Source organism: Lagopus muta, chromosome 7, assembly GCF_023343835.1.
Source record: "Lagopus muta isolate bLagMut1 chromosome 7, bLagMut1 primary, whole genome shotgun sequence".
In the NCBI taxonomy this organism is placed as follows: domain Eukaryota; kingdom Metazoa; phylum Chordata; class Aves; order Galliformes; family Phasianidae; genus Lagopus; species Lagopus muta.
This window is the reverse complement of record NC_064439.1, coordinates 25,863,030-25,876,799: the sequence shown is the minus strand read 5'-3', so window position 1 is coordinate 25,876,799 and position 13,770 is coordinate 25,863,030. Positions and strand designations below refer to the sequence as shown.

At 35.2% G+C, this 13,770-nt stretch overlaps 1 protein-coding gene across 5 annotated transcripts in view; it reads right to left on the bottom strand.

The window, feature by feature from the left end:
- The window catches only part of PHF14 (PHD finger protein 14), a 155,477-nt gene that overhangs the window by 120,671 nt on the left and 21,036 nt on the right, over positions 1–13,770 (bottom strand). For all 5 annotated transcript variants that reach the window (XM_048950407.1, XM_048950406.1, XM_048950408.1 and 2 more), the window contains exons 5-9: positions 12,419–12,578; positions 8,233–8,344; positions 6,030–6,167; positions 4,179–4,325; positions 279–549 (exon numbers count right to left, since the gene is read on the bottom strand). In XM_048950407.1, coding sequence (XP_048806364.1) covers positions 279–549; positions 4,179–4,325; positions 6,030–6,167; positions 8,233–8,344; positions 12,419–12,578 — 828 coding nt within the window. The remainder of the gene's footprint in view (positions 1–278; positions 550–4,178; positions 4,326–6,029; positions 6,168–8,232; positions 8,345–12,418; positions 12,579–13,770) is intronic.

The window sequence follows — 13,770 nt, the reverse complement described above, 5'->3', positions numbered from 1 at the left end:
GAAAGCATAAAAAAGATACTAAAGGCACCTAAGCTTCCAATCCCTTCTTAAAATAGACGCCTCTGCCTGTTTATGTTTGAAAGATGTTTCTCTTCTCCCAAAATCCTTTAAAAAGAAAAGTCATTAACAGTCTTTATATTGGGCAATAAGGTTTCTGACCAAAAATGAAAAAAAATTCCTATTTGCCTATTAACAAAGAAATACGAGAAAAAAAAAAAGTACAAATACAGCAAAATAATTATTTTTCTTTGAGAAGAATATGCGATTTTGATCCTTACCAAGGTAGTAATTGACAAAATCAGCAGTGAGGGCTGGTTGTTTATGTTTTCTTCTTCCATCAACACTGGAACTAGTATCTGAAGTATCAACTGGAAAAATGTCTGTACTAATTCCCATTAATTCAGCTTTGCGCATAAGCTTGCGAATGGCTGAAGCACTGCTAGTGAGTGGTCGTGGTAGCTTCTCCCTGGGAACCCAGGCCTGTGGCCTGGTGGTACGAGCCAGCTCTGCCTTGGCACGATACTGCTGTAGTCTGGCATTGATTCGAGCCTACAACAAAAACTTCCATGAAATAAGAATTTAAGGGAACAATTCAAAATCATTTTTGAGCTCCAAAGCTTCTGAAAGAGACTGCATCTTATTTTCAGTTTAAAAGCTGAAGAATCTAATAAATACTGTTTTAATTACCACATTTTGACTCAAAAAATACACTGACATTTGATTTTACTTCAAAAAGCATATTTCAATAGCATTACCCTTTCACTAGGTTTTAGAGGATTTCACTGATTCCTTGATGACGTTACTTCATTAACATGAATTATTGCTGGCTTCAGACAATCCTTTCCAAAAATGATAATCTGATGGAACCATGAAAACTCATTGGGAAAAACCTTGGCTGACCTGTCAAAAATACATTAAGCATGGCCATCAGGTCAAGAGGACCCCCTGCACTCTGCTGTAGTGAAGCCACATATGAAGAAGGCTTGTATACATTATTGAAGTGAGGACTCCAGGAAAGGCAGGAAACTTTTAGACAGCTCAACAGAGGACAAGAAGGATGATTAGGCATCTGGAGCACCTCCCTTAAGAGGAAAGACTGAGAGACCTCAACTGTTCAGTGCAGAGAAGACAGAGGGGAGATCTTACCAATACTTAAACACCTACTGGATGGGTGCCAAGAGGATGGAGCCAGCCTCTTTTCAGCAGTGCCCAGGTACAGAACAAAAGACAACGGGCACAAACTGGAACACAGGAAGCTCCATATGAGCGTAAGAAAGAACTTATTTACTTTGAGAGTGACAACAATAGAACAAGATGCCCAGGGAGGCTGTGGACTGTCCGTGTCTTAAAGTATTCAAAACCCACCTGGAAGCTTTTCTGTGTAACCTACTAACCCGCTTTAGCAGGTTAGTTGGACTAGATGATCTCCAGAAGTCCCTTCCAAACTCTGTGACTCTGAGATCTATGTGAGCAGTAAAATTTGGTGAACAGTATTTTTTCCCAGTGACATTCTTTTGTAGGAATTCCTTTTTCAATGCCCTCTCTTTTTACAATGTTAAACTAGTTTATTATAATATGCCAAAGCCTTAGCCCAAAGGGAACTGAAATCAGCAGAAGCTCACAATACATGTTGTTGATGACATCTGTACATTTGTGACCATCTGGGAGATCAGACCCAGATCAATCAAGTTGTTGCTGACAGTTGGAAAAAATTGTCTTGTGGGAACTCCATGCAGCAGCAAGTCTGGCAGAAAATGACATCAATATACAAACCTTCAGAGGCTAAGTTTCAGCTGACTATGACTTAGAAGTTGTTCATTTGCCAGTATAAAGAAGCAGCTAACCCAATCTTACTACCCCACCGTATGGTATGAAATACTCCTGAGACAAAAGCAAAAAAGTTTGCATTTCTATATATGCCATGGGTAAGGAACGTCTTTGATTACAAACAGCATTGCTTAAGGTTTTGTTAAAGATGCAGTTTAATACGTTACCTTACTAGATCTCAAACATTAACGACCAAGAAACACAAGATTTAGCCCAAAATCTTTTATCTTGAACAAAAGCAGCAAGCATTTACCACCTTGCTTTATTCTTCACCAGAATAAACAAGGATGGCTTGGTCTTGATGCCTCTTTACTTGATGATGTGCCCAGTTTGGAAAGTCATGAAGTCATTTAATGTTGTCGTATTGTCAGAGCCCAATTCCAGAAATAGCTGACAGATCAGACTGACTACTTTAAACAAAATTCTTAACTGTAAGAATGTATTTAGGTAATTTTGAATTACATACTTTATTCACGTAATGTACACTTCCTTTAATGATATAAAGGAAGTATTTCAACATGTAGTATTTTCCAGCAATCAACAGTTCTAGACAGATATATAACTTAAATTCTTTCTAAGGATTTTCCTTCTTTTGGGGCACAGGACTTGCCAAACCATTAGCTCAGCTACTCCTGTCAGGGATAGAAAGCATCAAGCACCACCTTCTTATCCTCTTGAAATGTGTCTCAAAAATACACTTTCATAGCAACACACAAGTTATTTGTACAACTGCATACTCATTTACCAATATTTGAAAACCATACTTAAGATTTAAAACTCCCATGGAAGTAAGTTTCTTTATGTGTGTATATGCATATGTATTCACATGCAAGATATGATTTTGTATGCACTTTGTGTCAACTTCCCAATCAAACATTTCTGGTATGTATTAAGAAATCTTTGGAGTTCTAAAAGTGCATAGGAACCACTCAAACAATTATTTCATGAAAATTCCATACTCATGGAGTCTTGCTTTGGAATAAAGAGCAGGAAGAGAAGAAAATGCAGGGAACTTACTAGTATTAGCAGCACTGTATAACAAATGCAGAGCTCTAACCAAAAGCCTAAAAAAATAAAGCAAGTGTGAGCCCCACTGGACCCACACTAATTTTGCACAACCAATACCTACCACAGTGATATGAATACTATCCAGCATAATGATGTCTCCACTACATAGTGATATTTCACATAATTGAGATCTGAGAGCGCTACACATTTATGTAACTTGCTTTCAACCATCTCACACAAAGGCTCAATGCCTCACAGAAATATTTTATTCAAAATTCTTCTGCGACAGAGTTTGTTTCAGAATGAATATGAACACATGGATCATTTTAAATTTAAGTTTTCTTTGCCTATTTAAATATCCTTGAAGAACTAGAAATATATATTTTTTTTAAGCAAAGATTTTGATCATATGAAAATTTATTTTCTAGTTATTATACAGCAGTTCTACGTTCAGAAAAAGTTTTTTCTCTCCATAATTTCACTCTTCCATTATTTACAAAGCATCTCCCAAGGCCAACAACAAACCAGGCACAATTCCTTCAAGCAACAAGCTGCTTTTCTACATAGCTACTATTTGTCCACAGAGTTCAGTGCAGCCTTCTCAGATAAAGGAAAAAAAAGCTACACACATTTAAACAAACTCAGGTACACAGATTCCCTTGGAAGTACTGAAATCTTTATATCAATGTATACCAGCTAAACTTATGGAATAACAGTTCTGTATGGTTCAGTCAGTAGAAAAGGATACAGATATTGCCTTTCAGCTATCTCCTACTCAGTAGTGTGTGTATATATATATAAATATATATACACGCACACATATATATACACACATATATATACACACACACTATACACACATACACATATTAGTATAGAAATACTTAATACATATAAAACAAAAGAGAATACCTGCACATAAAATTCCAGTAAGCTCTACAATAAGTGAAAAAGTGATCTAGCAAGGAAAATTTTCAGGCTACCTAACTGTTCAGCTAATTTCAAAATATTGTGACAGAAAACAAAAGTAGATTTTCACTGAATAGAAAAAAGCTTTAAAAAAAAAAAAAATCTGTGAATCACAATGAAAATGTAATTACCATATTTGGGCAAACAAATACAATTTTTTAATTCAGTTAAGATAGATTCCTAGCTGACAATAAGTTGATTGAGAATAGTTCTCAGAAGCCCAAACCTGTATATAATTCACTGATATGTGAACTATGTGCCATCAATACATTTCACATTTAATTTCCCTTCAACAATAGCAATCACCCATTCTCTTTCTTTCTTGTTTAGCATGGATGATTGATGCAGACACATTTGTGTAAGAAATATAATACCTGAGCTTCTGGCGAGAGCTGCTTTTCTCTTTCTTGCAAGGACATTTTACAGTAAGACTGTAATGCCAAGTAGTTTTTCCGTTTCCATTTTCTGTCTAACCTGTCCGCATGCTGTTTACAATAAGCAAAAAAAGGATCAGCTATATCCTGTTTCAGAGAAAACAAAGGAGAAGGAACAAAAATATAAGTTAAGATATACAATGTCAAAAGGCTCTAAAAAGCACAGATATTGTGCCAACAGATCATGTGTTCAAACAGACTTTTTTTTTCAAGTATGCACATTTCTACATCAATTCTGTCATATTGATATAGTTTACCATATAAAGGGTCTTTCCATCTTTTTCACTGCACGACCCTGAATATTTTTAAATGCATTAAGCAGTTAGCTCAGTGCTACTTCATTTCTGCACTATTTTCTCATCCCAGAAAAAAAAAAAAAAAAAAAAAATTGCAGAAAAAAATTCAAATGCATTTCACATATAACATTTACAGCTAACTTCTCACTGCTTCACTGTGTTATCTTTTGCATAAAATCCTGCAAGGGACTGACAACTGAATAATATGAAAGTCAATATATTTCATTTCCTCAAATGATTTTTCAGTGACTTTAGTCTGATTATTAATCTCTCAGATTATTTTTGTTCCAATTTCTACTACTTAGTTCCACCAAATTTGCACATCATAATGGCTGAAAGTTTATAGCAACTTTTAGTATATGCAAACACTGCAAGTAGTTTGCAAATATCTGAGCCAAGATGATATTCGCTTTGAGAAGGTACATTTTATTGCCAGCATATTTTCAAAACTGCTGGATCATAATAAATACAAAGATTAAGAAAAACTTGAAGCAGTCTTCCTACATTAGGTAATAAAAATCTTACAAAATAATCAGTATCAAACTTTCCTTCACTCCACCTACAACATGCAGAATAATAAAGTCTGTACAGGTTTTCCTTACAAATGTTTATTTTGATTTAGATTCTCAGAGTGAGAACAACTTACTCTAAGAAATAGGCAGCTCCCTCAAATGAGGTGTTTTTTTTTTTTTTAAGGTCTTGATTAAAAATATTTCAGTTACAGAAAATGCGTAAAAAATTTAATGGTAAAAAGACAAGAAAAACATGGCTTTTGAAGAATCACTGTTTAATATAATTTATTAGGGAAAGGAACACTGAGGTAACGGCAATCTTCCTATTTATCAATCTCACAGATACACACAACTTTGTGATCTCTTAAAGGGTCACCATTAGGTAGTTTGTTTTTTCATAAACAAAAGCTTTAGTGTCAATAGTGAAGGTAGTGCTTATAAGTGTGTTGCCTGTAAGATGTGTACTGTGTAAGTGTACTGGTAAGAACATGGATTAAAAATGTATCAGGAAGTTATAAATGTTTGCAGTGGATTCAATTTCTTTCTACAAGAAAAGTCATCAACAATTTGAAAGAAACACTGGAAGAAATGCACAAAAAATAGCAATGCAGTTAAATGTCTTAAGACATCTGTACAGTCTTAGACAGTCGTATAGTCTATGAAACAGAGAATACTATACTACACTGTGACATGTCAATCCAGGTGAAGTTCAATAAATAGATTTAGAGTTCATCCCTCATTTATCTACACAATATTAAGCTGACTTTTGTATAACATTCTCTATTCCTTTTCCTGTGTCATTTCAAAAGATGGTCAGAGTTGGAGAATTTCACGAACAAAGAGCCCTCTCCGCACAGTTCTTTTGCTTGGCCTACCACTTGACTCTGAAATACTGAATAAGAAGGGCAGCATTTCAGGTTTCCCTCACAGGCTTTTCATGCAACCCTTTGAGTGTATCTTTTCCATAGGTACACCAGAACTACCTCTTCTGCCGCTGCTTCTGAGAGCAGGCCTTCCTTCTGAGCACAGGTCACATGGAAATAAGCTCTGCACATCCCAGCATCACAACTGATGCATACTCCAGTTCTGGCAAAACGAGGATCTTCACAAAAACTGCATTCCTGAATAAGAAAGGGTAGAAAAATGTCACAGTAAGTACTGTAGGTGCATTTTGCTTAATATTTCATTGTTTACTTCTTACGTAGAGATATCAAACAGGTTATGAGTTAACTCCAGCGCAATACAGGAACCAGGTGTGTTGCTAACATATGACAATATTTATTTAAAGCTTCACCAATACCAAACCCCAACAACTGACCTCATTTTCAAGAAGCAATGGAAAAATGCTTAAACAATCTTAAGAATGTATAGGATGAACTTATATCCTCTGGATGACTGAAAGCCATAGATAACCACATAACTTTCTTTTGATAAGCTATGAATCAGGAGCCAGTGCGTGACAATGGATGAAAAAGTAACACAGAAGTGTAAATATCAATAAATAAGTTTACAATTCACATAAGCACAGTATTAAGGCTTTGGCTACATGCATTCTAAGCATAGCTGTTTTCAACACAGCAAACTTGTTATCCACTAATGTGGCCTGGAAAAAATATAAACTTAGCCAGATTAGTTCCTTGGTCTGAGTCACCACAAATTCATACTGAACAGCTGTTCCAGCAAACTAAAGCAATGAGTGTCTAAGCAGGAATAAGCAAATGGGAGCAATGCTGCTATCCAGTGCGTAAAGATGACCTAAAATTACACAGCCATGTATTTCTTAATCTCTCACACGCTGAGTATGAAGCAAAGCTGTGTATCACCTACAGAAATTATCCCCATGCAGATAGTTAAAGAACAACAGAGAGGAACTGCAAATGAAATTCAGTGACAGAACATTCTCGAGACACTGCACACACTTCCTTAAAAGGCACTCTATCTGAAAAATAACACATAACAGAAAATAAACTAATTGAATCATAGATTATTATTTTAAATCGATACTCCAGGGGGAAATTCAGCTAAGTAAGCTGTAACTTCCACACTTGATTTGGCAAACAAGGAGAGTTTACAGCTTTGTGAGAGTAATGAATCCTCATATGCGCAATTCACTCATCTTACTCAGAGTAAACCTTGCACCTATAATGCCAATAAAAAGAACACGTATGATTCATTGCAACAATAAGGCTGTAAGACTTCGTAAGGAAAAAAAAAAAAAGGGGGGGGCAAAAAAGGTAGCAAACATTTCTAAGCAATGCTAAATACCCCAGTGGACTCATGTTGACTGTGCTCCTCACACAAAGAAGTACCATGCAGGCCAAAGTGTTTTAATTTATCTTTTAAAGTTTCTGTATTTTTAAACTGTTATTACATATTCTAATTTAGTATTCAGCTTGACAAACTGACACCCTAGGAAATTTACAATGCATCAATTAAGCATTAGAGAAGCAGTAGCACAGCTATCTTTCCTTACATTAGCCCAGCAGATATAGATTCTCTGCAATGTTTCCAGGGTTTTAGCAATAATATCAAGCAAATTAGTGTTGGTCTTTGCCATTTACAATGACTTTCTGTATGTTTTGTGTATGACCACCTTCGACCACAACTGAGCATATTTATATGTAAAAAAACATTTTAATATTACAGACAATTTTCCATTCAGGTTTAGAGTCCCATACTCTTATGTTGTTTTCATGCTGGTGGTGCAAGGAGGTTAATATTGCTTTCTAGCAACCCTATGCATTCTAGTTTATGATTACAAAGAACTTAAAGTAGTTCTTACTGAATATACATCTGTATCTTTCTTAATCCTCAAATCCTCCACCTCAATTTCCTTTCCTTCATTTCACATCCCATAAATCCTCTTCTCTCTCCATTCACATTTTGGCAATCTGCCACTAACTGACTTTAAAAGAAGGTAACTGACACCTGTGTAAAAAAAAAAAAATAAGGGAAACTGAGAGACAAAGAGCAATAGAAATTACAGAGAACAACAATAAGGGAAAAAAACAGCTGTAAGGAAAAAAAAAAGAGGGATGAGCAAAATTACAGGAAACATGAATTTTATCACATTTTCCTTTCTAAATCTCACTGCTATAAACACAAAATAAGATTGAAGACACATTATTTCTATGTAAAAATGTGAAATAAAGCTACTGGTAAGGAATATGAATCTTCTTAACTTACCTTGGCACCATACTTTGAATAATTCATTTCTGTAAGTGTTACTGGTCGCAATTTGTCAATATCTCCAAATGCCACTCCTGGAACATAGAGGGCACAAACAATATGGACCCACCTAAAATAGCAAATAAATTTAGGTTACTGTTATCAGTATTTTGTTCCCGTATTACGCTCACCATTCGCAAATTTTTAAGTACTGTGTAAACGATACAGATGCTAGAAAAAGATGATCTAAGTGAAAACACATTAGAAGCAGGGAGGGAATGTGCATTTGGAATTTAAAAGCTCAAAACGAATAGCAGCAAGTTTTTGGTACAACTGGGATTGCTTTGCTTGTCTGGATCAACAAGATTACCTTCACATTCTGTTCTGATGATTCTTAAGTAACGTTTCACATCACTGCTTATGCTGCAGGAAAAGTATATTAAGATTTTGACATTACCTACAAAGCCTAGACAGACCAATAGGGTGAGATGGTGGAAGTGAAGACTGGAGGTACAAATTCATACAGGTAGTAAGAGAAAAATTCCTGTAACATTAACAATTACCTACAAGTCATTAACTCACTTCATTCTAAGGAATGCTTAGTAAATCTAATCAAAGCCCTAGCACCAATCAGTTCATTCTGTTGTATTCCACAAGGCTCAGAAAAACATCACAGAATCACAGAATGGCCAGGGTTGGAAGGGACCTCAAGGATCATGAATCGCCAACCCCCCTGCCACATGCAGGGCCACCAACCTCCCCATTTAATACTAGACCAGGCTGCCCAGGGCCCCATCCAGTCTGGCCTTAAACATCTTCAGGGACAGGGTATCCACAGCCTCTCTGAGCAGCCTGTTCCAGCACCTCACCACATCTTCATGAACACACAACCTATTCTTTTCACAAAGAAATCAAGATACTACTTTTTAATTTTGCCCTCCAAAAATGCCACATGCAAAATAAGACCTGTACCCTTGAAATACAGAGATCACTCAGATGTTAATAAAAGTCTTGTAAATTCTGTGAGGCTTCTTTTCTACTTATCTCCATTGATTTAAGATGCTTTAAATTAATTTGCATAAAAGGAAGTTACACATACTCACAATTACTATTCTTAAAAAACAAACAAACAAAAAAAAAACACACAAGGCTCTGGTTGAAGATTTTGATAGTAAGCTGAGGATACTGGTTGCCTTAAAACTTACCCTCCAAAGTTCAGTATAAAGATACAGTTTTCTACAAGCATCTGCTTCTCAATTTAACTTGCACAGTTTTTTCATGCTCCAGTAGTGTATTAAATGGTGCTGCACTCAGTAGGAGTTTATCTATGGTAAATCCAATAGCTGGCTACTTACTTCATATTGACCTTCTCAAGATGTTTTAGTACACGTCACCCAAGTATTACAGTATTACAGATGTAAACTGCTATTTTGGTGTGACTGGCACACAAGTACCTTATTCCTTTAGTCACCTTTACGAGAATTCAGACCAGAATCTTTACTAAAAAACAAAGAAATCAGTCAAGTTCTCAGCTGAAGCAATTTCAGCTGCTTTTAATACCAGTTCTAAATATTTTCCTGCTCGTTTGTTTAGCTGCACATGTTTTAGAAGATTGTAATTAAGACAAATTGGGTAATCAAAGAAGAATAATCTTCCTTGTTACTTTACCATCCATTTTGCTTGGAGCAATGATGACAGATGTTGATTAGGGAAGAAGAAAAACTCTACACCATAACAAGAACAGAATTCATATTCTTGGTTAATAGCATTTTGAGAAATAAAATTTCATAAATTCACATTTATGTTCATGAAACTGAGAGGTTAATGTGAAAAGGCTTCTGTGAGAAACTAAGCACCTAATTATTCTAATGATTCATATAGGAACAAAAAAATAATTCTAACTTGATTATGAAAGGAAACTGAATAGGTTTGGCTGCGCTTTACTGCAATTTCCAGCCAATGATGCATATAAAGAAACATAGCAATGGACATAGCATACATCCTTAGCTTGCATTGTTCCATTTCCTAAAGATTTCAAATTTATTAATAAGCAATAGAAAAAAAGAGAGAACAGTATTATTTACATTGGCTAGCACTGTTTTTTTTTCTAGTACATGAACCTACCCACCTGTAAGTAAACCTCTACTTACTCATGACAAGGTATCATGTTATCCAAACACAAAAATACAGTAGCAGGGATAATGAACTGACACTTTACTGTCCACAGTCAACCAAGCAGGCATGCGCTTTTGCACAAAGTATCAGAATCACAGATAAAACACTTCTATGTCAATCAAAAACATGCTGCCATTTTATAAGAAATTTCAAGCAATAATACTTAAAATGTTGTGCAATTTATATTACAATTATATGAGAAATAACTAGATAGCAATTAAACTACCTTAAAAAATGCAGGAGAAAAAAAAAACCTGAAACATATTTCCAAGTGATATTAATTCTAGTACTACCAAGTTGTCTGACAACTGATTTCAGTCTCTAGTAACATTTTGTCCACACTGTAACATTATGAAAGTAAAAAAATTGTTTAAACTATTGTAACAGTTACACTAGAGCAGCTCCAAAAGTAACACCTCCTATTTTATTATGTTGGCCCACAATATCTGAAGTGGATATTGGCAGTAGGGCAGTGGAACCTAACCGTTAGGTGAATACATTGTTACATTTTATCTTGTGCAACAGATGGCGGTAGAGGGGCAGTCTGACACGCCTTAGAGGCTAAGGTGCATTACTGAATTTCTCTGTGCAGAAGAAATGGCACCCATTATGCATCAATGCCTGCCTAACGTTTGTGGAGACCAACTAGTGGATACTAGCACAGTGAAGCAGTGGGAGGTGTTTCAGCTATGGCAACAGTGGGCCACCTCCACTGGTACATAATTTTACAAGTACAGCATGCAGGCTGGTCTCCGTTGCTGGATGAAATGCATAGCTAAAGGTGGTGACTTTACTAAAAAAAAAAAAAAAAAAAAAAAAAAAAAAAAAAAGATATATGTAGAAGACATGGATTGAGGAAAAGATTTAACAAGTGTATCTGTAAGACACATCTCAGCTACAAATTGAGAAGGTGAAGTCCAATGCAGGAAGGTAGTTGCTCTCCAAAGATGATGTCAAACAAAGCTTTCCAAAATACCATCCAGAGCTCTGCTGATCTTTTAAGGAGGAGAGGATTTGTCCATTACAGTCCCAGCAACAGTACAAGATTGTGTAAGACATGAATGGGAAAAAAAATGTTTTGGCTTACATTACAAGACAGTTAAAGTCATCTAAACATGACTCCTTGTGTTTAAGTACAAAAAACAGTAAACTGTGAAGGCCATTACAACCCAGTAGATGGAGAAAGACCAAGCATATGGTTATACTTCGCTATTTGCTACTACCAAATATGTTGTACCATAGCATATAGCTTCACGTAAATGGTAATGTATCTATTGGTTCACACTGAATAACATGAAAGGGCTGAATTTTAAAACATTTATACTAATACCGGAATAACTGAATTCCTTCCAATTCAACCACAATTGTCAGTAAGATGTCTGCAGACTTCTGCAATCCTACATATCAAGCCTGAAAGTTTTATATGTCGCTGCAAACCTGCAATTTACATAATTGTAAAATGTATGGAAAAATACTTAATTGCTGCAATCTAAATAATAATATATTCATCAACGTTAGCCAAAAAACAGACATAATTGATAACTCTGCTCTTCTCTTCACTGCAGAAAATAAGTTCCCATTAACACTTATGTATTAATTTATTTTTTAAATATAAAGAAATGGAAGATATTGCATGAGAAAGATCTACTATATCCAGTAAGACATCTCTACACATACAATACATGGTGATTTCATGTTGGGTAATAAGTATTACCACTTCCTGAAGTGGTGTTATATTGCTTTACTTAGAAACATCTGTTGCTCATACATCAATAAACCATCATGCTCAAATTCAGTTTAAGAGAACATCTTCCCAACTAGTGTGAAGAATATTAGGTGTGCAAATAAAAAAAAAAAAATAGATTGGGTGACTGCCTATCCAGTGAGCACCCCACTCTAAAATGAACTGAGAAGAAGAATACTAACAGCTTAATTTATGACTCTTTTGCCTATAGGAATAGACTAGAGCAAAATTCCACCTTTGAATTTAAGCTGATATCAATTTAAAACGGCACTTCTTCAGCCTTACCTGCCTGCATCTGTCTCCTTGAAGATCCCATCTTGGTTAGGACATAGTTCACAACTAGGTGTGACACCACATTTGCATGCATCACAGAACCAGGGTTCAGTGGAATTTTCTGAAGCTGAGCTCATGATAGAATCACTCTCTCCATCAACACCATAGCAACCTTCACACATAAAAGAAATGGAAGAAAATATAAGACAAGTAGGCATACAGTTCTTAGTTTATAATTTTCAGCAGGAAATATAGACACACACACACAGTTTAATGACAATGAAAATCCCAAGAAAGCATCCAATATTTTTGCAAAAGTAACTTCAGTGCAAAACTTCTATTTTCACAGAGGCTCTAGTTCTAAAATGTGATTATTATATAGGAATGTCTTTGATTGCAATCAAAAAATGAAAGGAAAAGGTTTACTTCACTCTGTTCTTTCAGCCTATTCATTATGAAGTAAAAAACTAAGACTTAAATGAACCCACAAACACTGAGCAAGAAACAAAGCACTTTTTTCAATTAAATGCATACATTTCAGATTAATTATAACATCTGAGGAAAAATTTAAGAAATTTTATAAAGTACTGAAATACGTTATTTCTTAGTGTCTTTAGACAATTCTCAGTCTATTTATTATCTTGTTAGATCTTTTACATATCTTTCCTCCACTGTGGCAATTCTAGAGCTTCTGCTTATCTACACGTCTTCTTGTGCAGCCTGGAAACTTTACTTTCAGTTGAATTAACTGTCTTACCAAACTATAACATGGTTTCTAAAATTCTCCAGTACTAGCAGCATGTCATGAATCCATGTGTATCATTGAGTTAAAGGTTTGAGAGCATGTCCAAGGTTCAAGACATTCCTATCTTTCTCCCTCTCATTACCCTCAATTAAACGTTTTTGTTGCCTTTTTTTTTTTTTAAACGAGTTGATCATGCCAGCAGTATGCAGACAACAAATATCCATTCCACTTTTCTGCTTCACATTCAATATCTAATTCAGCAAGAGAAGATATACATTAAGAAAAACCAAACGTATTCTTAAAACCCCTGAAGCATAAATCTAAGACCTTTTGTAATTTTAAAATCAAAGTATTGTTTGACAAGCACAGATTGAGTTTTGACAGACCGTTTCACTTAAAAATGTTTTTATATATTCATCAATCATCATCACCACTTTTAGCTGGTTTTAAATTATGATTAAATTCATTGTGTCTCAATTCTTTTTCTGGTATAGTCAGTGTAGTCAGTATGTTTTTATGTTTTTAAGGTGTTACTGCATGCTTAATCACCATAAGATCAGGAAAACTTTCCTTCAAAGCGATTTAAAAGCTTGTTACTTCAATTTTGGACAAGAGTAAG